Source organism: Perca fluviatilis, chromosome 23 (genome assembly GCF_010015445.1).
Source record: "Perca fluviatilis chromosome 23, GENO_Pfluv_1.0, whole genome shotgun sequence".
Classification (NCBI taxonomy): domain Eukaryota; kingdom Metazoa; phylum Chordata; class Actinopteri; order Perciformes; family Percidae; genus Perca; species Perca fluviatilis.
The window spans coordinates 18,560,675-18,584,726 of record NC_053134.1 but is presented as its reverse complement, the minus strand read 5'-3'; the positions used below and the strand labels follow the sequence as shown (position 1 = coordinate 18,584,726).

General features: G+C 41.7%; 1 protein-coding gene across 1 annotated transcript in view; it reads left to right on the top strand.

Annotated features, from left to right (window-relative positions):
- LOC120553458 (copine-8) overlaps window positions 1-23,631 on the top strand; it is a 91,595-nt gene extending 67,964 nt beyond the window's left edge. Inside the window, exons 12-20 of the mRNA XM_039791861.1 lie at window positions 1,781-1,834; window positions 2,078-2,139; window positions 11,463-11,509; window positions 13,293-13,474; window positions 13,798-13,925; window positions 15,801-15,903; window positions 18,245-18,302; window positions 18,526-18,599; window positions 22,819-23,631. Of these exons, the coding sequence (XP_039647795.1) occupies window positions 1,781-1,834; window positions 2,078-2,139; window positions 11,463-11,509; window positions 13,293-13,474; window positions 13,798-13,925; window positions 15,801-15,903; window positions 18,245-18,302; window positions 18,526-18,599; window positions 22,819-23,022 (912 nt within the window). The 3' untranslated portion in view covers window positions 23,023-23,631. The remainder of the gene's footprint in view (window positions 1-1,780; window positions 1,835-2,077; window positions 2,140-11,462; window positions 11,510-13,292; window positions 13,475-13,797; window positions 13,926-15,800; window positions 15,904-18,244; window positions 18,303-18,525; window positions 18,600-22,818) is intronic.
- The last annotated feature ends 421 nt before the right edge of the window (window positions 23,632-24,052 follow it).

Here is a 24,052-nt window from a genome sequence, read left to right as displayed (position 1 = left end):
CACAGAGGCCCATTGATAAGTATGTGGGGAACAGTAAACGGATAGAAACACCGACATACAAACACCCAAAGTAATTTTGTGTTTTCTGGCCTGTGTCGTGACCCTGGCTTCCAACTTAAAGCTGGCAGTTAGAGAGAAGATGGTTTTCTATTGCAAGAGACCGTGTGTGTCTGTGTGTCTGTGTGTCTGTGTGTGTGTGTGTGTGTGTGTGTGTCTGTGTTACAACTGCGTTTCAATCATTGCACCTTTCCTCCAGAGGCAAACGTGTCCTTGTGTGTACCTATTGCAATGTGAACCAAGGGGAAATGCATAAATACACACATTTGTATGTTATTTCCCTGAGGTCCTCTTGTTCTGTTTAACCTTGGCACAGTATAATTAGACCATACAGCTCTGATTCAACAGCTCTGATGCACTGAGTTTGGGATTCAAAGGGAGTTTCAGGATTGTCTATGGCTGTTCCTACATCACAGGAGCAATTGCATGTTTTAATGAGCTTGGGTTGCATCATAAGAGACAAGATTAATTGAGGTCCACGGCCAAAAAAGTCTCTTTTCTAATCAGTACACAAAAACAACAGGTACATAGTCACAACAATCATAATGTAAAGCTTGTCCTGTTACATATTCATCAAGTCCCACCAGTCGCAGAGCCATAGTCCCTCTCTGGATTTAGCTACTCCTCTGAATATGTTGGGCTGTGTGCATTGCTCAAACGCATATTCATGGTGGTTGCTGGCTTAGGGAGAGGAATATTTGAGAATGGAGAGTGAGAGGGAGCTGTACTAACTATGCTGTATATGACTTCACACAGACAGACAGACAGACAGACAGACTCTGCCTTTAAATGAGCCGTCGGGACTTCTGTACGGACTAATATATGATTTAAGGGATGCTAACTTTCAGATCCATAAGCTGTTCTCAGCACACATCACTGGTCGTCTGTGTGACATCATCACTCTCTCTCTCTCTACTTTATTCCCTGTCTGTCAGCTGCTCACATTGATTGCCTTCTTCTAAAATATTAGAAACACTAAAGCAGAGCCAGAAAACCCAAGACATAATAAATTTGGTGTTGCTCCATTATTTCGGAGTGTCGGCAAGTTTGGGATATTCTGTCCAATAAACAGGCGACCGTCTCGACCATGTGACGTATGTTTACAGTGTTTTGTGAGTTTGACAAAGTACAGTATGAAAGCAAACCGAACCAAATGAAAAATGCAACAGTGTTGCAACTTCACCCCTGAATCGCACAGAGTCCACCGAACTATAGGTGTGAAAGCAGACAGTGTGAGGAAAAAATTTTTTTTTGTTTGTTTTTTTTAAACATTAAAGCATGGAAACATGTTCTAGTAGAAACCCAAAATACAAGTATGAACTCTGCAGTTCCTCTCAGCTCTATGAAGCTTTTTAGCATCTTTCAGCTCATATTTTCTGGTTTCCGGCCCACAGCTTTCAGGTTTTATGTCTCTGTGTTCTCATCAGGGGCGTTTTGAAAAGTGCAGGTGGCAGCTGTTTTCAGTGAAAAAGTGCTAAAACCCACTCCACACTGCCTGCCAAGCATCAAAACGTCATACAAAGTTAGCAGCTAGCTAGTTAACATAGTGGAGCATGTTGCAGCTAAAGAGCCAGATATTTCCACCAGGAGGTTCCAATTCTGAACCGGTCCTTAAAAAAGCCAGCCTTATATCACACAAATGAAAGACTGAATTGAAGAATGAACGAATGAATGAATAAATAAATGTTTAAATCACAACAGAGAACCTTGTCCTTTTTTTCAGGTGATAAATCCAAAGAAGAAAGGGAGGAAGAAAAAATACCTCAACTCTGGAACGGTGAGGAAATATCCATCAATAACAAATTATTCTTTTCCTTTGATACATTGAGTTGCATGGGCTACATTTAAAGTGCAAAACCATACTACAGTAGATCCAGATGGGTACCTCTTTTATACTGCTGAGTGTTTCATTTTGTAATTGAACCAGCCAGAAAGAACAAACTGGATTTTTCCCATCAGAGGCAACACCTGAAAGTGATTTTCATTGACACAAAGCTGATTGTGGTCCTGTCGCTCACAGGTAACGCTGCTGTCATTCCTGGTGGACATCGACGTCACCTTCCTGGACTACATCAAAGGAGGGTAGGTCAATGACCATGCATTCATTGAGCGCACACTGAGAGATGGGGGTTGTAGTCGGTTTTAATGAGAAGTGACACGCTGTCTCGATTGCCCCATCATGACTCCGTGTCTGCAATATGCCAAAGATAATGATCCCTCAGTGTGAATGAATCAGATGGAAAAGTGGACATTTGCATGTGAGAGGACAGCGAAAGGTGGAGAGAGGGTCGACCTGAAGTCAAGCACACAGGGCTCCGACTCTGAATTGATCGTGTCTGTGCGCTTGTGTGTAATATTTGATTGTGTTTCAGCACCCGCCCATGCCCTGTGCCATCACGTGTGTGCTCGTATGTGTGTCTTTTTACATGTGCTTGTGTACGTATATTGCTCAGGAGGGTTGACCGTGTGCAACCAGGCGTGGCGTGAATGCTCGCCTACACACTCTGCCTTCATTAGACTCACAGAGGGCGGGGGCTGTCAAAGGAGAGAAAGAAATGGAGGGTGTGTGTGTGTATCTCCGTTCCTTCTGCCCTTGTAGCTTGTTTTTTTTTAGCTGTTACGGAAAGTCAGCTGGCATTTCAAGGAATTTTTCAAAATAAAGTTTTAGCCTGGTTTTGCGAGAAGCAGGTATAAGCTTGTTCCCTCGGTGACAAAACCATAAGAAAACAACACAATCGATGTCCCAACCAGCTGCTTCATGCAGGAGGATTTAAACAGACAGCTCAGAGCAGAAGTGCAAAAAGCCGGCCAAAAATTGCTTGAGCCAGTTAGAGGATTATCCAAGAAGAACACTTGCTACCCTAGACTATCTTCTCTTTGCACCACAAATGATTTAGAGGACTGTAAAAGCCTGCCTTAAACTGTCATACATAAATTAGGTGGATGACGATGTTGTTGTCATTGTCCATTCACACTTGCCTTTAAACAAAACGTTTGCATTAAAATTTGAAAGACTTTTTCTCTTGATTTATGTTCTGACCATCAGGTTCACAAAAACAAACACTGCTACAACTAAATAAGGCCCCTATCCAACAAGACATTCTATTTGACTGCTGAACTCTAATGCTGCTTGACCTCAACCTCTACCTGTTACCTAACCCCTAATTTCCACCAGGCGCGTCTGCGCTGAAGCTTAGATCGGGCCCAAAAAAATCAAGCCCGACCCTACCCGAGCCTGTGCACTGTGTCCGAGCCCGGCCCAGCCCGACACATCAACTGTAATTATAAGCCCGAGCCCGATTTAAACCCGAAATTTTTTAATATGGGGGCCGTTATAACTGACGTTCTCAACTACAATTCTGAGTTGTTTGAACTACAGAAATCTGTTTAGAATTATCTTAAGGAATAATGCCACAAGGACGAAGCATGTAAACTGCGCTGTTTGTTTATTCAGAATGGAATGGATCTGAATGAAGAAACATAAAAAAACCAACTCAACGCATTTCTCTGTGAGGGCTTGCCTCGCCCTCAGGGGTATGCTTGGAGAAGTAACAAAAGAGGACATTGAGGAGTGACTATCATCTTTTCTGCCATGGCAAGCCTGCTTCATGTGTCTGTTCATTGTCCCCGTTTTTTTGCTGTCATAGGTGAGCAGCGTGCCGCACTTAATGCACTCGACAAGGCCAACACATGTGTTTTCACTGCCCACAACTTGTTTAAAATGGTTCCATACCTCCGACTTTCCTCCAAACTTGATCAAAGTTAATTTTCTTTACATCTTCAAGCTCCATGTTGCACTTAAGCTACACAATACAGCACAGCATGCCCGGTGTGATGCGTGCGAGTGGAGGAGACGCTGCGCATGACACATGTTGCATTTTGTAACTTTGTAGCCTAACTTGTGCAACTTTGTACACATTTGTTACTTAGGCCTAAAAACATAGGCTATATAATATTTCTGATTATGGCATAGCTTTCTCCCCACCCAATTAGGCTAATAGAGTAATGATTAAAAAAACACAAATGCTTGATCAAGAGCCCGGCCCAAGGATAGTGTCGGGAAATATCGGCCCGACCGGCCCGTGGCGTACCCAGCGAGCAATCACGCCCATTCAAATCAATGTTTGATATTCCACCAGCGCCACAGCTCTTCCCAGAAGCGTGCGTGAAGCCGCTCGCCGCTCCTCTAAATATAGGCGCCAGGTCTATTTTCATGCGAGCCGAGACGCGGCAAAGCCAGAACGCAGCACAGACGTGCCCAGTGTAGAATCGGAGTAACCCGTGCACAGGAAGATGATTTATATATTTTTCTACGGAGTGCAGTTGCAAAGTATGACAGTATAATGTATAAGGTATATGAGTCGATGACATATGTTTCCAACCTGGCAAACTTAAGTCACAAAACTACGTCCTGACTGACTGCAAACATTAAAAACCGTCAGTAGAAAGAGCAGTTATAAGACTGGATGGACAGTAACCTGAACATGCAGAGAAACAAGAAGGTAATATACAGTAAATGTGCACATAGTGTGAACCCTCACCAAAGCCTTGTGAAGCCAGTGAAAAGATCACTTTATGACTAAGAACACAGATCAATATATTATTGATTCACAGGACAGTAGGAATTCACTTTGTTTGTGCCGGATTAAGATATTAGATGGAGCTACTGTATAAGTTTCAGGAAACGGAAATGAAGCGTATTAATCGACAGCATGACAGGAAGGCTTCTATCTTTGTATGCTGATGCATGTTATGGCCATGTGCTAAGTGGGATCACTTTGCATGACGGCCAAGCTCGTCAGAATAACTGCATGTGCGAGAGCTGGCTTTGAAATGCATGTGTGAACTAACACCACGTGTCCCGGCATATGTTTACTCGCTCTGCTGCTCGCTGCTAATGGAGAATTCCCGTCTCCGAGCCTCCTTACACACACGCACACCACGTTCCCAGCAGCACCGTCAGTCAGAGAGCACTTTGAAACTCTCAGGAAGAGGGTGTTTTTCTTTCTTTTTTCGGCGGTGCTTTGGGAGTGTGAGCTCGGTACTGGTACACGCTTGTGTGGCTAAATTAAGTGCCAAGTGCTGTCTCACTGTTTGAAACCTAAATGGACTGTAATGGTCCAGTTGCACTTACTCCAACTGCATAATGGGCAGACTGTGTATTTGTCCTGTGCGCAGACACTTGCACTCTCACACACAAATAGGTAAGCACACCCACGCGTCTAGGTACTTTCTCACTTGTGCAGTTCCCCGAAATCCCTTGTGTGTCTCAATCTGTCCATACAGGTATGTTGTCTCTTTGCCATTCATCTCGATCCATTTCCTTGTGTCTCTTCTCAGCTCTCCTCCCCCCTTCTCTCCTCTTATCTTCTGATTGACAGCTCTTTTTGCAGCGTCAACCCAATCAGCTAATTGTTCATTTGGACCTAATTAGGAACATGATCTGCTGGCAGCATTAGCATAAATGACGGATTTGAGAAGGCTCCTTCTCAATCCGGAGAGCATCGCTGCTCTTATTCTTTTCACCCCCTTTGATAAAGCATTAATACCGCCCATGGATTTCAACAAAGAGGCCTCTATTCATGAGCACAAGGATAGAAATGAAGAATTGTTGGCTATATCTTTCATTTTGAGTTGTGCCTAAGGCAGCGCTGTCACTCACAGTGACAGATATTGTTTCCTCGTGTTTTGGTTTGTGAATTGAGTATTGAAACCAGAATAGAAGCAGGAGGGAACTCGGCTTGTATTGAAGTCATTCTGAGAGGTTATCATTAGATAGAGGAGTCAGACTCAAGACAAAGATTTGGAAGTAAAAGAAAAATGAAATCTTTAAAAGGAACCCAGGCGTTTTACTTTGCGAATTACACTTAGCAAATTAACAAGCACTGCCAATATCGACATTTAGGCAAATCTGACTTAATGCAGGTATGAGCTGTTTATCGCTCTCCTTTCCACTTCTTTCCTCTCCTTTCCTCTCCTGCCAGATGGACACTGTCCAACCAGCAACATCTGTTTGCATATTATCAGGAGAGGTCACATCACACAACCCCTGATGCCGTTTTTAGGCCACTCAGTGCACTCAAGCATACGTTTCCCTCTGGCACTTCTATATAAGAGGAAAGGAGACTTCTTGTGAACATGTTCAAACACTTTTTTATTTAATTTTTTTTTAAACAGAACATTTTCACTGTGAAGATGAACACTTCCCATGTGGGGTACACAGCCTGTTGACACAATAATGTAGATTTTCAGTATATTCCTTAAATAGTGATATCAGTCATTTAAAAAATGGAAAATGATTTGACAACTGGGCCAACTTTGCTTTAATTAAAAGTGGGATTTCCCTTGGCCTTTTAAGTTTGGTTTTCATACTTAAAGTTGATGAGTATTGGTGACTACTGGCCCCATAGCTGCCAGAATGTATAGCTTACTGCTTGGCGCTCACAAACTCCTAAGAAAGTATGTGCGTTAAAAAGGAACTATTTTACTAGATGTGGCTTTTAAAGTTGCCAAAATACTTTGGCTTTTAACTGATCAGTTATAGACTGTTTCTGTTAAAGCCCCTATGTGAAAAGAATCCGACTTTGGCGACTCTGTATAAATACATATTTGGTGTCACTTTTTTGTTTTAGTTTTTTTGTTAGAATAGAGCTAAATATTCATCATCTTTGCCAATGTTCTCTTACTCATGTAGTGAAGGTTGTCTTGCTGCAGGAGCATGTCACTTTAGAGATATGGAAATTATCATCTTTTTACAGTCTGGAAAGGAGATGCTTTGAAGATTTAGGAGAGACATTAGCATCCAGCCTGTTCAGTCTGCAGGAAAGCTCATTTGAATGTAGTGCGCAACCTCCTCATCAGTCTGCCCCCTGCTGCGCGGTATTTTGTCATATTGGTTCCTAGCTGAGTCACTGCAGGCTTTAACAGCGGGGGAAGATCAGTGACTGACAGTAAAAAAACAGCTGGTAAAGTGGCATCCCCCCTCCACCCCAAACACACTATTAAATACTGTACACACTACACACAGAGGCTTACGCACACTATTCAAAATGGGCAGCCATGTTTTTTAACACTGTCTATTGTACTGTTTTGTATCCAAGACTCAGAGACTCTGCAGATAAAAGTACAGTACATACTGTATATACCGTAAATGCACTCCGATGGACACTCACACAGAAATGTGTGTGTGTGTGTACTATATAAGACACAGAGAGGTAAATACCAGGAAGTAGACTGTGTAGTGAAGGTAAAAGTGAACATCTCTAGTGTGCAATTAAAGCAAGGCACTTAAGCACCCAAGGGTGTGCCTCGTCACTAGCAACCTGTACTGTCCCAATAGAGGTTGGGAGAACACATTTATTTCCTTAATTCACCAGTGAAGATAAACAGGTGAAACTTGCTTTTGATTTTGCATGAAATATTTCTACTGGAGCCAAACGTTGAGGTAAGCTTGCCAAGAGGCGGATTGCAGCCTGACTGGCAAATAATAATAAAAAAATAAAACCTATCATAACACAATAAAGGTGGCCTTTAAAGGGTTGGAGAAGTTTCCCTGTACCTTCAGGACACAGAATGATAAGTTTTGGTTTATAAGGCACGCTAAGCTCACAGCTCACCTCCGTCTCTGCTGAAGCCCGACGATGTGTTTGCCTCTGAAAATTCCTTATCATACCTGCCAGAAGATTTGGCTGCCTTTCTGGTTTGCTACTCTGCGGCTATGCTTTATGCTTTTGATGCTCAGGTGAATGTGTGTCTGTTTGTGTATGTTCAGTACAGGAATGTACTTTACTTGGGTTAAAAAAAAAAAAAACTGTATTTATTTACAGTTAGTATTTATTTATTTATTTAGTCAGTGCTAGTAGACTAAGTTTCCCCTTCCAGTGTTATCTGCAGTGTAGATAAAGATAGTCTTTGCCATGGAAACAAACCTGGTTAACACAAACTTTATATACAAAGTTATATAAATCACAAGAAAATTATGTAATATTGCGGCAAATAAAAAAAATAAAAAAAAAAACTATTGAAAAGACAACATGTCCAGTAGAATGACATCCAGGAACACATATCACGGGGTAAAATCCCAAGAGCCAACACACTGATGTCTCACTCACATTCTTGTGTGATTAATGCAGAGCATAGAGTTGACCTTTTGGAGAGTGTTCTGCTCTGGCTATTAATATTCTCTCCATTTGAAGTCAAAATGATGGTGTCAAACATTAGGGGTGATATTCACTTTGTAAAGCATGGACCTCACACACTGACCTTCAAGCTAATGACTGTGAATTTTACAGTCTCACAGCACAAAGTGATCACAGTCAAACTGCAGAGGTTTGAGGATGCTGATCGATACCAGTGACTCAACAATTGCAACTCTCTTTGCAAAAGAATTCAGCCAATATCCTTTGATTTGAAACTCCTCATGTTGTTGTCAATTCCTGCTATTTTCTTTTTTTAAATTGAACATAATGTTTGTGACTCATATTGCTGATGTTGAAATTGTTGTTTTCTTGTGCTGACGTTGCAGAGAGACGTGTTCTAACAAAGCATTTTTTTCAGGCACCCCTGCAAAACATTTTGTCACTTTTTTATTGTTCGTCCCGAAACCTACCTTGTTCCTCCGGCTCTCCCTTTCACACTCACAATTGGAGTTCCTCTCTCAAACTTTGTGTGTGTGTGTGTGTGTGTGTGTGTGTGTGTGTGTGTGTGTGTGTGTGTGTGTGTGTGTGTGTGTGTGTGTGTGTGTGTGTGTGTGGATGCGTTCGCGTGACATGGAGAGATTGGATGGGAGAGAAAGAGGACATGCATAATTTAGGCTGCTAGGCTGAAGCTTGTGCTAACGTGCAGAACTGGACCAGAATTCACTCAGACCTCCTCTCTCTGCTCCCTTGTCCTTGCAGCTGCCCTGTGCAGCTTACGTAATGGAATTGTCTGGATGCTTTCATTTTGTTAAGGAAATAAATCACATGATTACGAAGTGTGCATTCCAGCTTTAAAACATGTCACTGTTAAGGGTTGTGAGTATTACACTGGATGATGAGGAGTGGGACAGAATCTGTAGGAATATTAAAACTAAGTTCAAGCGATGTGAGGGTGCGCCTCATTCAGTTCAACTTTTTTTTTTTTTTTTTTTTTGAATTTGGAAAAAAAAAAAAAAAAAAAAAAAAAAAAAAAAAAAAAAAAAGACGCGTCCTTTTTTTTTTTTTTTTCTTGTGTTAAGGTGGGAGGTTGCGGGATATAAAAAATAAAATCGTGTGGGGGGGGGGGGGGGGGGCTCCCCCCATTTTTTTTTTTTTTTTTTTGTGGGGGTTGTTAAAAGAAAAAAAAAAAAAAAAAAAAAAAAAAAAAAATTTTTTTTTTTAAAAGAAGGGGGGGGGGGGGTGGGGGGTTTAAAAAAAAAAAAAAAAAAGTTTCCCCAAATTAATTTCCCCACAAAAAAAAAGGGGGAATACCTGAACTTTCTGGAGGGCTCCTAAGAAGCTTTGTTCTGGGGAGAGACTAGGCCTGTCTCAATTATTGCATAATTGTCTTACTGTCAATTATTTTACATAATCGCGGTTTCTTTGTTTAACCGCAATTAAATGCTAACATTAGCTCATAGACATATATACTGTCTATAGGTTGGAGAGTTTTATTCACGAATAGAGGTGCCATGTAGTGCTAAAGATGTGAGAAATATGACCGTTATTAACTAATAAAGACAAAGTATTTTTTGTGAAAAGGTATATGTCACCAGAGACAGACTGATACACCTGATTGAGCTCAAATATATCCGTACATCAACAGCATCTTATTGACTTACAGTTTATGCATGTAGGTAATACTTTTCCCAAAAAGGACAAATGTGAGTGAATCTCTTGTCTTTCATTTTTCAAGCCGCAACTAATATCTGTATGCTAACCTGAGATGGCAGCTCCACGCCCCAGGCCTTCTGCGTTTCCTTGGGTTTTGAAAACCCCAAACATGTGGACACAGTGCCTGCACCTAACAAGGCCTGCTGAGGTGACAGAGATGATGAGCTACTGGCTGTTTGACACTGTCTGAATACAGGACATGTGTTGATAGGGAGGCTTTTTGAGTCTGTTTGTGTATGTGGTAGCGGATAAAGAATGGTGTGAAAAGCTGTGACAGACCGACAGAGCGCTTAACCACATCCTGTTCCTGCAGGTTAACAAGTTAGGAAATGTTTTGATGGTGAGAGATGCATCACTACCTCATGCTGGGTGCTGTACTGTGTGTTGTTTGTCTCTGCTTTGTTTCTTCTCGCTTCTGATTAAGCTTCTTCTTCATCACATCGATCTCATTTTGTCTGTTTCTCCTCCCAGAAAGTTTGTGTGAAGCAGAGCACAAGCCAAAATGTATTCATATCATAAAAATGTGGAATATGTAAAGACACAAAATATATTTTTTAATCTGATATCCACATTCTTTTGAATAGTGACCTCTTTTTTCAGTTTGTTCCACTGAAATATCTCAATAACTATTGCATGGATTGCAATGAAATTCCGTACACACATTCATAACCTTCTCAGGATGAATTCTAATAGATTTGGTGATCCCTGACTTTTCATCTAGTAGGCCATGAATATCAGGTCAAAAATGTTATTTGTCCAATACTTCATGACCAAACACCTGCAGAAACATTCCCATCAGTCTCAACTGTACTTTGTGTTTAGTGCCATTTAGCAAACATTAGCATTCTAACATGCTTAACTAACATGGTGACAGTGGTAAACTTCATGTTTGTTAAAAATCAGCAAATTGGTTAATTGTCATTGTGAGTATGTTAGCATGCTGCTGTTAGTATTTAGCTCAAAACACTGCTGTGCCTAGGTACAGCCTCACATAGCCGCTAGCATGACTGTAGACTTCTTGTTTGCCTATTCATTTAAGTCTTGTGATAATTGCTGTTTACTGTTATGTAAATCTGGGTTAGTCAAAATGAAATTGTCCATTGGTCTCTGCAGTCTAATTTCGCATTAGTAACATTTCCTCCTTGTAAAAGGGCTGCGGTCACAGCTTAATGGAGTTGAATTCTGGGAACAAAGTCAGGGTGGCAGATGCTGTAGCCGTGTTCTCCATTTAAAAACAACAACCTTCCTCTGAGCGATTCCATGCTCGCATGTTTGGTGTGAAGCCCGGTAACTCCCTGTCTACTCATTACTGTCACAGCTAAAGGGCAGGAGGGTCTCTGTTTGCACTCCCAAACATTGATCATTTTAATCTTATTAGGTCCGCAGTTCATTTCTTTCTTTCTGATTTGTTTTTTGTTTGGATCACAACAAGTGTGTGTGTGTGTGTGTGTGTGTGTGTGAGAGAGAGAGAGAGAGAGAGAGAGAGAAACAGAGAGAAACAAAGGGGGAAAATGACTCTTGATTAATGAATCATCTCTGCTTTTGTCTTCTCAGGACCCAGATTAACTTCACCGTGGCCATTGATTTCACAGCTTCCAATGGTGAGCCTCCCATAAAAACACACACACACACACACACACACACACACACACACACACACACACACACACACACACACACACACACACACACACACACACGCACACACACACGCACACACTAAGAGTTCCCACATCCACATAAAGACACACAAAGTGCTCTGAGAGCATTCATTTCAAATATATGCAGATGGAGAATCAAGTGTTTCCTAATAGCCCTCTCCATCACACCTGGCGGCTAAGCTGAGTGCAGTAACATGCTCTGATGGCTATGATTAACAACTGTGTTATCCATCTAGCCTTGAGCTCGGTCCTAGCAGCACAGGCGGCAACAATAGATGTTTGAGCCTGAGGTGTACTTGATCTGTCTGGCTCTCACTAAAATCTCAATTTAGAATGGTGAATGGTGGAGCGAGTCAAAAACAGATTCATATTCATTTTACATTAACGTAATTGGCAGCCAATTTAGTTCCATCAGTGATGTAATGCATGGTGTTGTTGTCATACCAGAACAGAACCCCAAGAGAACTATTTGTTGGTTGTTTGTTGGAATCACTGGCTGCTATATTGAGTCACTGAACAACAAGTATTGGAAAAACATTATTTAGAAGTTCAAGTGGCTTTTCAAATAGTGATAGTGGTTCCCATTAAAGGTCCCATGGCATGAAAATTTCACTTTGAGGTTTTTTAACATTAATATGCGTTCCCCCTGCCTGCCTATGGTCCCCCAGTGGCTAGAAATGGCGATAGGTGTAAACCGAGCCCTGGGTTGATGAATGAAAGCTCAGGTGGGCCGATCTGGAATCTTGCTCCTTATGAGGTCATAAGGAGGAAGGTTACCTCCCCTTTCTCTGCTTTGCCCGCCCAGAGAATTTGGCCCACCCATGAGAGAGAGACATCATGGCTTTCAAACGAGCAAAGTGGCAATTGGTCAAAGCCACACCCCCACCCTTCACCTTGCCCCCCCTCTCTCCTGCTCAGTAGCTACAGTCACAGAAATGGCACATCCTAAGGAAAGCTCTTTGTGGGACTGGCTCTAGTGGCTGCAATACTGCAATTTCGGGAAAGAGACTTCAGATACAGTATTGGGGGACCACTAAGGTCTATTTAAAAGCATCCAAAGAGAACCATGTCATGGGACCTTTAAGCAGCATTAAGCCCACACAGCTGCAGACAATTCATGTTATTTACAACACAAATGGGTAATTAATTAATTAGTTATTTCATAACTCCATATACAGTTTCCCACATACAATCACAAGAAAAAACATTTTTTAAAACCATTTTACAATAAAGGCATTCATTTGTGTCACATTTTGATCCAAGGAGTAAAACTTACACAACAGAGAAACTTGGATGTTGCAATGTCCAAACTTTATATTTGATCCTTTCCACTGTTACCATGGACCAACCTCAGGATTCTTCATTGAAAACATTGTATTTCCTGCAGATAAAGAGATACATGTCATTGTCATTGTCTACCACAATGTACCTCTGGTGAAATAAAGGAAGAGGCAATAAAAAAGGCCGAATACTGAAATGAACACAAGTCAAAGTAGTACATTTCAAGACAGTTAGTTACTTTGGACATTTTGACACCATTGTTGTCTATCATGGTTTAACACTAAGCCGTATAAACACTTAACTTCTTTTAAATCACCACACTTTTGAGCAGAATAAACCCCCCCACCTACATTAGCTATTTTACATTATTGTACCCACTGACTCTGTGTGTGTGTTGTGTGTGTGTGTGTGTGTGTGTGTGTGTTCCCTTTTTCACAAACAGGTAACCCAGCCCAGCCCACCTCTCTCCACTACATGAGTCCCTACCAGCTGAATGCTTACGCAATGGCCCTGAAGGCAGTAGGAGAAATCATCCAGGACTATGACAGCGATAAGATGTTTCCCGCACTGGGGTTCGGAGCCAAGCTGCCACCTGACGGACGGATCTCCCACGAGTTTGCCTTGGTACGAACAAGAGGGTTCAGGGCCAGGATGGAAGGCAGGGAGCGTGTAAAACTTTGATATCTTCCCTGCATTGGGTTTTTAAACTACTTCCAATGCAACAAAAGAGGGTTTTTTTAATAAAGAAATGTTCAACAGCGGATTGTTTTCGTCGGATTATTCATTTTTATTAATATCTTTATATTGATTGTTGTCGCTATTTTCAAGGCAAAACACTGGTATATATAAAACCTCCACAAGCCTATTTGTTGCATCTGTTTCTCCTCAGTGCCTCTGAAACTAATCATGCAGGTTAATGATGGTTTCTTCTCCTCTCCTTAATGTAGAATGGAAACCCTCAGAACCCCTACTGTACAGGTATCGACGGTGTGATGGAAGCCTACTACCAGAGTCTGAAGTCGGTTCAGCTCTACGGACCCACCAACTTCTCCCCTGTCATCAACCATGTGGCCAGGTAACACACACACACACACAAACACACTAACACACACATACATGCAATTTATAGGAGTTCTTTTGTGTGCATTTTAACACATTTTTCCAACTTTCCTCATTAATCTCTACTCAAGTGAGTGGTTTCCTTTGCTTATTTTTCCACACTCTTGTCTATTGTTTTTAAATTTTCAATATACCACATACACACTGTTTTACACTTGCATAACTGCTTATATATAATGAACTTCAAATCATTTGAGTATGCGTGAAAGAACACCGGGTACATTTCACTTTGCGATAGACATTCAGCAAGTGCTCTCAGGTTTTCTTTAATAGGCTCCATGCTGCAACTGTTGCCAAGTAGCTAACAAGAGTTCGAAGGTGAGAGAAGAACTAGAGACACAAACAGAGAATAAGTGACAGCTGATGACATGTTTGTTTTTGTGTCTCTGCGTAGACGAGAACATATGCTGCAGGAAAAGCCACACGGACTTGTGATCGAGACAAAGTTGGGAAATAAAAAATACATTAAGGAACTATTCACGCAAGTGTGTAATTAAAGAGATGTACTCAAGTGAAGCCTCTCATCACGTTACTTCACATATTTAGAAGATAATTTACTGAAATCTTAATTGCGTAGTTACACATGAAGAGGCTCTCTGAAGGGAAATGGTAAAAGAAGCCGTAATACAGAGGCAGCAGTTTCCTCTTATTTAGCCTGTAATGTAACCTGAAATACCCCTTCACCCTTTTCCTGACTCATGCATTCCTTTCAGCTAACCCCGTGAATGAATGCCCCTTTTTGCTTTTGTCCATGTTTTTTTTTTTTTATGCACAAACAAATCACAAATCTTGATATTCATTCTATTGAAAGGTCCCGTATTGTGCTCATTTTCAAGTTCATACATATTTTAGGTTCCTGCTACAACATTTTTACATGCTTTGACCTAGCTGTAGCAACACTTTCTACCTATATATATAGTATAGTGGTGACATCACATCCGCACGACTACACCTCATTAACTTTTGCTACAAGATTTAACTTCAAGAATCGTCCCAGTTTGATAAATACCAGACTTATCAGCACAAATTCTACAAACTCATCCTCCTAAACCTCATTCAAAACGTTTAAAACTAGTTGCAGAGACATGTAGCATCTTTCTGCAATTGTATTCCCTTTTCGTCAACTTCAAGCCGGCTTATTGTATGTAACCAAGCACTGGCTGTTTTTTCCCCTCATCCCCCATCTGTAATCCCAGCCCCAAAATCCCACCTCCACCTGCTCTCCTCTGTTTACCCATATATTACAGTAACCCCATGTTTCTCCTCTTCCTTTACTCCCACATGCATGTAGCTTAGTAACTATTCCCTTTACTCAGTGAGACACTTAAACATCAGTTATCACAAGGAGGGGAGGGGAGACAGACATATATCTTACCTCCCTGTGCAGAAAGGTGAAGCTGAAGTGACAAAAATAATCTCAGTCTGTAAATATCAGTAACAGTCGGTTCACGACTCACACGGGAGAGAGAGGTCACGCTCATCACAGCAGAAATTGAAAGCGGTATTGAGCTGAGGATCTATAGAATTGACTTAAAGAGAGATGCACAGAGAGAAGAACTTGACAGATTAAAATCCTCCAGAGTGGGTGGTAAGTGACATTTTATCAATGAGAAAAATCATTTTCAAAGGATGTGTAATGCCTCATTTCCACTTAACTACAGTGTTTATGTGTACTCTATTTAATTTGAGAACAAGCTGAGTACTTTAATTAAAAACACACAGAATTATGCCTAATATGCTCAATTAACGAATCATCATGGTAAACAAAAGACACAAGGATGGCAGCACAGAAATAATGACAAAGATTGCTTTTCTGTGTTTTTGTGTGTAGGTATGCAGCTTCGGTGAAGGATGGCTCCCAGTACTTTGTGCTCCTCATCATCACAGATGGCGTCATCTCAGACATGGCCCAGACAAAGGAGTCTATTGTCAACGTAAGTGCATCTACTGTACCTGACCCTGCACTCTGACACCCCTTAAAACAAAAGTGAAAAGATTGCCCTCACTTCACATATTTTTAGTTGGAGAAACATCAGTTGCATGTATAAATGGCTTTAAGTAGTAATATTAAGAATAACTAGACTTGTACTTAAAGTAAACAGGTTGTTTGACGTGAGCTTGTTGGCATGCTTGGACAGGCTCAGTGCCAGCATCAGATCTCGCCTTGCATCACGAGGACTGTTGAGTCTCTGTCATTTTGCACCTCATTCACGAGCGATAAAGTGTCTCTTATCTTAAGTACTGTTCTCTCAAAACTTAAAAGGCAAACATACATTGAGTGTACTTAGTTAGTAATTTTGTAAAATATGTTATTAGTCAGGGATTGAATTTTCCCTAACTAATTAAACTTCATTCATGTAGTAGTTTTTATACTAAAAGATGCAACACAATGTTCCTTACTAAAGATAGAACATGAAAGGATAGATGCCGGGTGCCTGCTTAGCTCACCTGGTAGAGCAGGCCCATGCTGTATATAAAGGATTACTCCTCGACACAGCGGCCACGGGTTCGACTCCAACCTGAGGCCCTTTACGGCTCTCTCTCCCCTTTCAAGTCTAAGCTGTCCAAATAAAGGCATAAAATGCCCCAAAAAAAAAAGACAGATGCCAAAAGTCAGAAAATTTTAAACAAAGAAGGCAAATGAATTAAGAGCGAAACGATGGCATTAAGACAGCTGCTGATTTATTTAAAACCTCTAGTATTCTGTATGGACGGACTGTGGCTGCTTGTTTGTGTGTAGATAATTGTGACATTTTCTATATGAATTCAAAGGTATATTGTTTTTTCATTTTGTGTGAATGCTGTAAAAAGATAGCAACAAATAAATCACAAAAAAAGTGTTTCCATCAAAGTAGACATTTCACCAAAAAGAAATTTCCTCATGGAAAGCATTTGCAATAAATGCCACACTTATACAGCATGTATAGTATTTATTTATGTAGTATTTCATAATGCATAGTTGCTTAAATATAAAACCATGGAAACATGTGAGCAAATGATTAGTAACTGTCATGGTGAAAACTTGTTACATTTGGGCATAACATGTGTCTCCTAAATCCTCGTCATCATTACTTGTTTTGCTCCTGGAAGCAAAAATCTGTCTTTGAATGACAGCTGATGACAGCTGTGCCATTAGTTTCCTCATTAGGCTGCGAGGCGAATCCCTGTCAGCTTATAGATGTATTGACTATGGAATTACTACACGGAGAAAAGGCACATATTGTTGGCCGTACTAACAGATAATGTAAATCTACCAGAGACATGCAGCACAAACGTCTCAGAGTATACGTGAATACAAGGTGTCGTTCTGTTGTTTGGTATTGACACATATTTTTACTCGTCTCTGCGTATCCATCCTTCCTTGCGATGGCAACAGAAACATGACGTGACTGGGGGAGCTGTGCCGGCCTCACTTTTGACAGCATGTTATTCCCCCTCCGTCCGTCCTCTCCATCACTGTCAAGTCACAGCATGCTCCAGAAGAAAGCCAGAGCACCATGTAGAATGCAAACAAAGTGAACAGTGAACGGCAGCCGTTTTTGGGAAGGCAGTGATCCATCTCAGGCCTTTGAAGGCAGAGGAGGAGAGGAGAGGTTGAGAAGAGCGAGACGAGAAGGAGAAAATGAGGCTGAGAGAGGAGAAGGAGGTGGCAGAGATACGGGGACGGGGAGGGGGGGGGTGAAGAGCGCAAAGGGCAGTGGAGACGTGAAGAAGACCTTTACCTAGGGGAGCGTAAAAATACACGAGATGTTTTGATAAGATCATCTATTGCTCTGCTGCCTGAGGTCAACCCATTACTCAAAATATTCCATACACACACACACACACACGCGCAAACAAACAAACAAACAAACACACATACACAAACTGCTGGCCCTCTCTTTCGAATGCCTGCTCCATGACCCCTAACGCACATTACCTGCACACACACACACACACACACACACACACACACGCACACACACGTCATTTATAAGCTGTCAGCGAGTCCAGGCCGTGTTGATTCTCTCGTCTCTAATATTACCCACACAGCGCTGCAGGAGGTGCTGTAGGAAACCCACATGTTTACACATACTGTATACATGGCAAGACATGAACACAACATCATGATCTGTGAATGCTTTGGTAACCGCTGATCATGACATACAGTATCATGTATCTTTTTATCCCATTAACGACTCACATGGGCAGACAAACCCAGTTTTCACGAAAGAAGATTTTTTCCAAAAATGTTGACATGTATCAGATATTCATTGTTCCTCTCCTCTCCTGCAGGCCGCCTGTCTGCCAATGTCAATCATCATCGTGGGGGTGGGTCCCGCAGAATTTGATGGTAAGTCAACAAGAACTTGTGAGTAATATTTATATGTACCGGTAATAAATTTCTTTGTCCGCTCTGTAGAATCTGGGTTCTGGACAAACTCAGCTCTATTTATGAGTTGCTGGTCTTGATTTTGTATTTTGCAGACTTTTATTGTCACTTTGCAGGTCTTTTTTATTTTTTTATTTGATAACATCAAGAAATTATGTGTGTATTTTATTTTACTTCTCCTCAGCCATGGTTGAGTTGGATGGCGATGAAATCAGAATCTCATCCAGAGGAAGATATGCTGAGAGGGACATTGTCCAGGTACACAATCATTTCTTTCTCCTAAACCATTAAACCATTCCCCCGCTGCTGTTTTATCGTTCTCTTATGGAAAATCAGTTTTGACTGTAATCCAAAATTAAAAACCACATCCAAGATTACAAATGAGCTCTGCCTCTTGGCCACCTAGATCAGTAGTGTCAAACTCACACTGGAAAATGAGAATCACATCAAGGGCCTGAAGTATAGTTTATTTAGATGCTTTTATTTTGAAAAAGTCAAATATCTTTGACTGCATTATTGCATGTCTTATAAAGTCCTCTAACTTACAGTTTGGTCAACATAAAACCCTAAAAAAAGCCATCATGGGAAGAATCGACAAAAACAACTAAAAATGTGGAAAAAGCACCAAAAACTTCAGAAAAATCTGCGAGGGGCCGGATTTGAGTTTGACACGTGACCTAAATCCTTCGTCACTTTTTTTCAGATTTTATCCCTAAAGATTTATTTTTAATGGGATACTGAATTTGAGAACCACTAGCAGTAAAATATCAAGGCCAAATTAACCAACTACACGACACTGGGGTAAATATTAGTTCCTGAGCCCTTATTAATTCTGCGTTCTGCCCTTTCTCTGTGAAATGTTTACATTTTGTCTGTACTGGGAGACTTCCTGTCCACAGGTTTGCTCCATGGTAATTTACCTACACACAATTATTTAGGAATATGCAACTTTGAAGCACAAAACTAAGATAATGTTGGTCTTTAAACTAGATCAATACAAGGTATTTCTTTTAATCATATTTAATGGTGCATATTCCCAAACAAAGTTGGACAAGTGGACACACAATAAGCCTGGAGCGTTTGGGGTCCCTGGGGTATTGGAGCCCCAGGGCAGTATCAAAACTTCAGTGACATGTTGGATATTGGAAAATGTTTGACACCATCAGGAAGACATTTTCCCAAAATAAAAAAAATAAAAAACTTTGCAAAAGGATTTGTGTGCAAGCCTGTTCTAAAGTAGACTGGGTAAACCCAGCTGGAAACCTGTACGTTTATCTGTCCTGCTTCCGTTACAATTTTGCGGGGACCAATCACAAACTGGCTTATCCACCTGGAGCGCTATTGGCGGGTTTAACACGATGGCGATAGAGAAGCGACCAAGCAGCTTCTTGTTTACATTCAACATAGCGGCCACCAAAGCGCAGCAACCCGTTGATGCCGCTGTCGCTGCTACGTCACCCAGATCGTTGGTCTAGGACTATCCAATTGCCCACAGAGTCATTTGAACTGTGCCCGTTGATCACGCCTCTGTGCAGTAGAAAATACAGAGCAGACTACCCAGACTAATGTTCAGTTTTAAAAGATTGAGCTTGGTCTGGTGATAGCCAGACTAGTTCTAAAGGTGAGTGGCTGAAAAAACACCCAAGTCCTGTCCAGACTGTTCCAACTCCTTCTCCATGCAGACAGTCACCTGGGCACCTCAAACCCACAGGACACCTGATAGCAAGATGGACACACAAATTCACCACACACAAAAACGCAGAGAGATAATGGTCATGCTCCCCAGTATCTGCAGAGAGTCTGCCAAATCTCTGTCTCTCTGTATCGTTCTCATTAAAGTGGATGAGCAGAGACCCTGAGCTGGAACCCTGGCCTACAGACCCCGGCGGTCCGTCACACAGAGGGGACTTTCTCACCAAGCTGCTACAACTTAGCCTTATCAGAAGCCACGTTTTTTCTTCCTTTTCTTCCCAAGTGAAGTTTGGGATATAAAGTAGATCCCTACTGACTGGAAAACAGCCACAGAGACAATGAAAAAACACATTTGGTGTGGAATTGGAAAGTACAAGAGTGCTGGGATTGGCTGCTCATAATCTTAACTATATTTAGTTTATCGTCATTCCTTCAGCCTGTCAATCATCCGTATTCATCCCTTTTGTAGGTGGTTTTTATTTGTATCGCTGTAAGGGATCCGCCCACAATGACAAGTGTTACCTCTCAGACTCATGTCATTCCATTGCATCAAAGCAAAGAGAATAAATGCAAACATACAGTGAGCCTTTTGTTTGTTGTGACACAGCAGAGTCACATTTTCCTCCTCCGTGACCTTTATACCCCCGCTGTCCTATCTCGCTCGCTCACACCCTCCGTCAGCCCACGTCAGCGAGGGAGGTGCGCTCGTTAGTTGGCTTTTTAACAAGCTGAAGTACACACACACACACACACACACACAAATACACATGAATGCAGAAAAAAAACCTGGAGATGGTGTAAAACTAAGTTTCAGTAGTGGACCATAACACCAGTTCTGCCTACAGCCTCTCATTATCAGCCAGCTAATAACCCCTCGTGACTTGGCGTGAGTTACATTTTGCAGCGAGGGTTTCCAGCACAAATTGGCCTCTCATCTGATCTTGTGATTGTAGGTTACAACAGCTCATTAAATAAATGTTATCCCTCCTCATTTAGTTCAGCGATATCATCCATGTAAGAGTACATGGTTTATGTGGTTTATGACACGTGAAATATGTCGGCATTTATTTCATCGCAGCAGGTGGATTGGCATTGCAAAGGAGGCAGCAGTCTTTAGATGTAAATAATGAGTCACAGCAGAGCAGCCTGATCCATCTGTCCGGGGGTTCCTGAGCAAAACATTGAAACACTTATTATAAGTTATTGGAGTTGGAATAAGGGGAGTTAAAAAACAGACAGGTGCATCCCAAGGTATTATCCTCCTTTTGTATGTGTGACAAATGGCAGAAAGCCACTAATAGATTCCTGACTGACCAGTTCTTGACTTTGCTATTGTGAATGGTAGCAAGTGCTGAACCCCTTATTTGAACCTGCATATTTTCTGCCTAATATTTAATGTCGGACGTTTGCTCGAGATAACTAGGTCCTGGTATGTAGCTGCTGGCTGTTTACACACCAGCAGCCCCAAATGGCGTCAGTGAGCTCTTACACCTAATATTCTCAGTAAAAACATCATATCACTAATTTTCCCATTTATTTAATAGCTCATAAAAAAGAACATTAACAGATCAATATAAATAATAACAGAATATGCAAGGGAGGCTTATCAAGGGTCTCATCAAGTTGTAACAAAAAAAACCTAAAATAAACTTAATTAAAACAATTTCAAATACAAGCATAGCCATTGTTCAGTAACAAAAAGTCACACAGATAGGAAAAGTCATATTCATCTAAATAAAACATAAACTAGTAACTCCATGAAAATAAAAGATCAAAGACTAACTAGCCTATATGCCAGTTGTGTGATTATCTAAGAAGATAGGTTCAATGTTTTTAATAACACTGACAGAGACTGCCCTGGGCGTTGATTAATGTTGTTCCACAGTATGGGTCCTGAATAATTGACAGCCCAGTTTTAAAAAGGTCCTCATCTCAGTGACGCTAGAAATCAGATATTTTTTTTCTTTTTTTGCGTGCTGTTTAGGAGAAAGTTGTGACATTCACTACCTCCTGTTCACCAGACAACCAGACACCAGAGATTAATTTCCGAAAATAGGGCCAATCTGCAGCATCTCAATTAGGAGAGAATCTCTTCTCTGTCTTGCAGTCCATAAGAGCTCCTTCCACTTAAAGTGATGGTTCGGAGTAATTCACCCTAGGGTCCTTTAGCCCCCTGCGCTAAGCTATTCAGCTGATAACGCTACTCTACGCTAACTCTCCCAATGTTCGACCCAGGTGAAAAAAGCTTCTGGGGGGGTGTTTGGCTCGAGGTCATGGTGCAAAGGACCCTAGGGTGAATTACTCCGAACCATCACTTTAAAACAGAGAGGATGAATTATGTTATATCATTTGAATTTTTTTGTCTTTCTTCTCATTTCATCATTTTTTTTTCTGCTCCCATACATTTCACCCTCATCCCTCTGCTCTTAATCTGACTTCTAATCTCTGTAATTTTTCTTTTCATCTTTTTACTGCACTCTTCACCTCTGTGGCTGTCCTCATGTTCCCTCTCTTTGCTAAACCAAACTCCTCTTTTCCCCTCAATATTTGCACTTCCGTCCGATTGCGTAAATCCTCGAGTCCAAGTCATCAGTGTGCGACTCCAAGTCGAGTCACGAGTCCAGAGAATAGCAACTTGAGTCGGACGCGAGTACTCCATCACTGAAATATGCACTTGATGACCACATCCGTAATATTCTGCTTAAAGTTTGGCTGCGGTTGCTGAAGTGTAAACTTCAACTTGTCACTTCAACCCCTCTTTCTTCTTCTCTCTCGTCCCTCTCAGTTCGTCCCATTCAGGGACTACATCGACCGGACGGGGAACCACATCCTGAGCATGGCGCGGCTCGCCAAAGACGTCTTGGCCGAGATCCCTGACCAGTTCCTCTCCTACATGAGGACCCGCGGGATCAAGCCTTCGCCAGCGCCGCCTCCCTACACGCCGCCTCCTTACACGCCACCAGGGCAACCCATCCAAACCCAGATATGAGGAGCCAGAGGGAGAAAGGTTTCAGAGTCAGGGGTTAAGCTGAACTTTACGCGCAAAATACTTCCACATCCCTGAAGCCCGCTCTCCATGCCTTGTCGTCGTGGATCACGGTGGTCTTTCTCGTGTGTTCAGAAGGCTGCATGTCGAGCCAGGAGAGTGTCGCTTTTGAGGACAGGAAAAGCCAATGAGAGTCTGTTTACTTCCACTGTCAAGCATTCCTGTTACTGTCTGGAATTATTTATTTTTTCGCCTGGGGAAACCTGGAAAGGCCTCGGAGAGAGTACGGAAAGTCTGAATTCCTAGCAGGGAGGAAATGAAGGAATGAAAGAGGAAATGGACAGCTTTGGAAACATTGATAAGAGAATGTGTTCAGACAAAACAAAGGAATCACTTGATTTTAAATGAACTTTTTCTGTAAATAACCGGACATATGTAACTTCTTCTTTCTCTTTCTCTCTTTCTCTCTCCAACTCACTCATTGTTTACAGTAAATGCTAACAAAGATTTTTACTGTTGATACTTTTATATACACATAGTTTCATCAATATGAAGCGACCTCTCGCGCGCTCTCTCTCTCTCTCTCTCTCTCTCTCTCTCTCTCTCTCACTCTCACTCGTACCGCACCGCGTCCGCACTCGCCCGTCCTTGTGAGCCGACGTGCGCGATCGACGACGGATGACGACGATCGTATTCTGGTGTTTGTATAACCTTTGGTTTGAGTGAGCCTCGTGCATGCGTGTGTATTGTTGCCTGTGCCCTTTTCCTTTCTATCCATCTGTCTGTCTGTCTGTCTGTGGGGGGTGAGTGTCTGTCTGCTTGTATCTCCATTTGTCACTTCCCCCTCTCTGTCTGTCTGTCTGCACTGCTCTCAGGCCTGAGAAATCTGTTGATCTGTCTCCCTGTCGCAGCTTTTCTTCCTCTCTCTCTTTCCCTCTCTCTCTCTCTCTCCCTCCCTCCCTCCCTCCTGTCTTTTATGACTCTTGTCACTTTTACTAGCTGTCCTTCCATCCAACCTTTTTTTTGAGAGTTC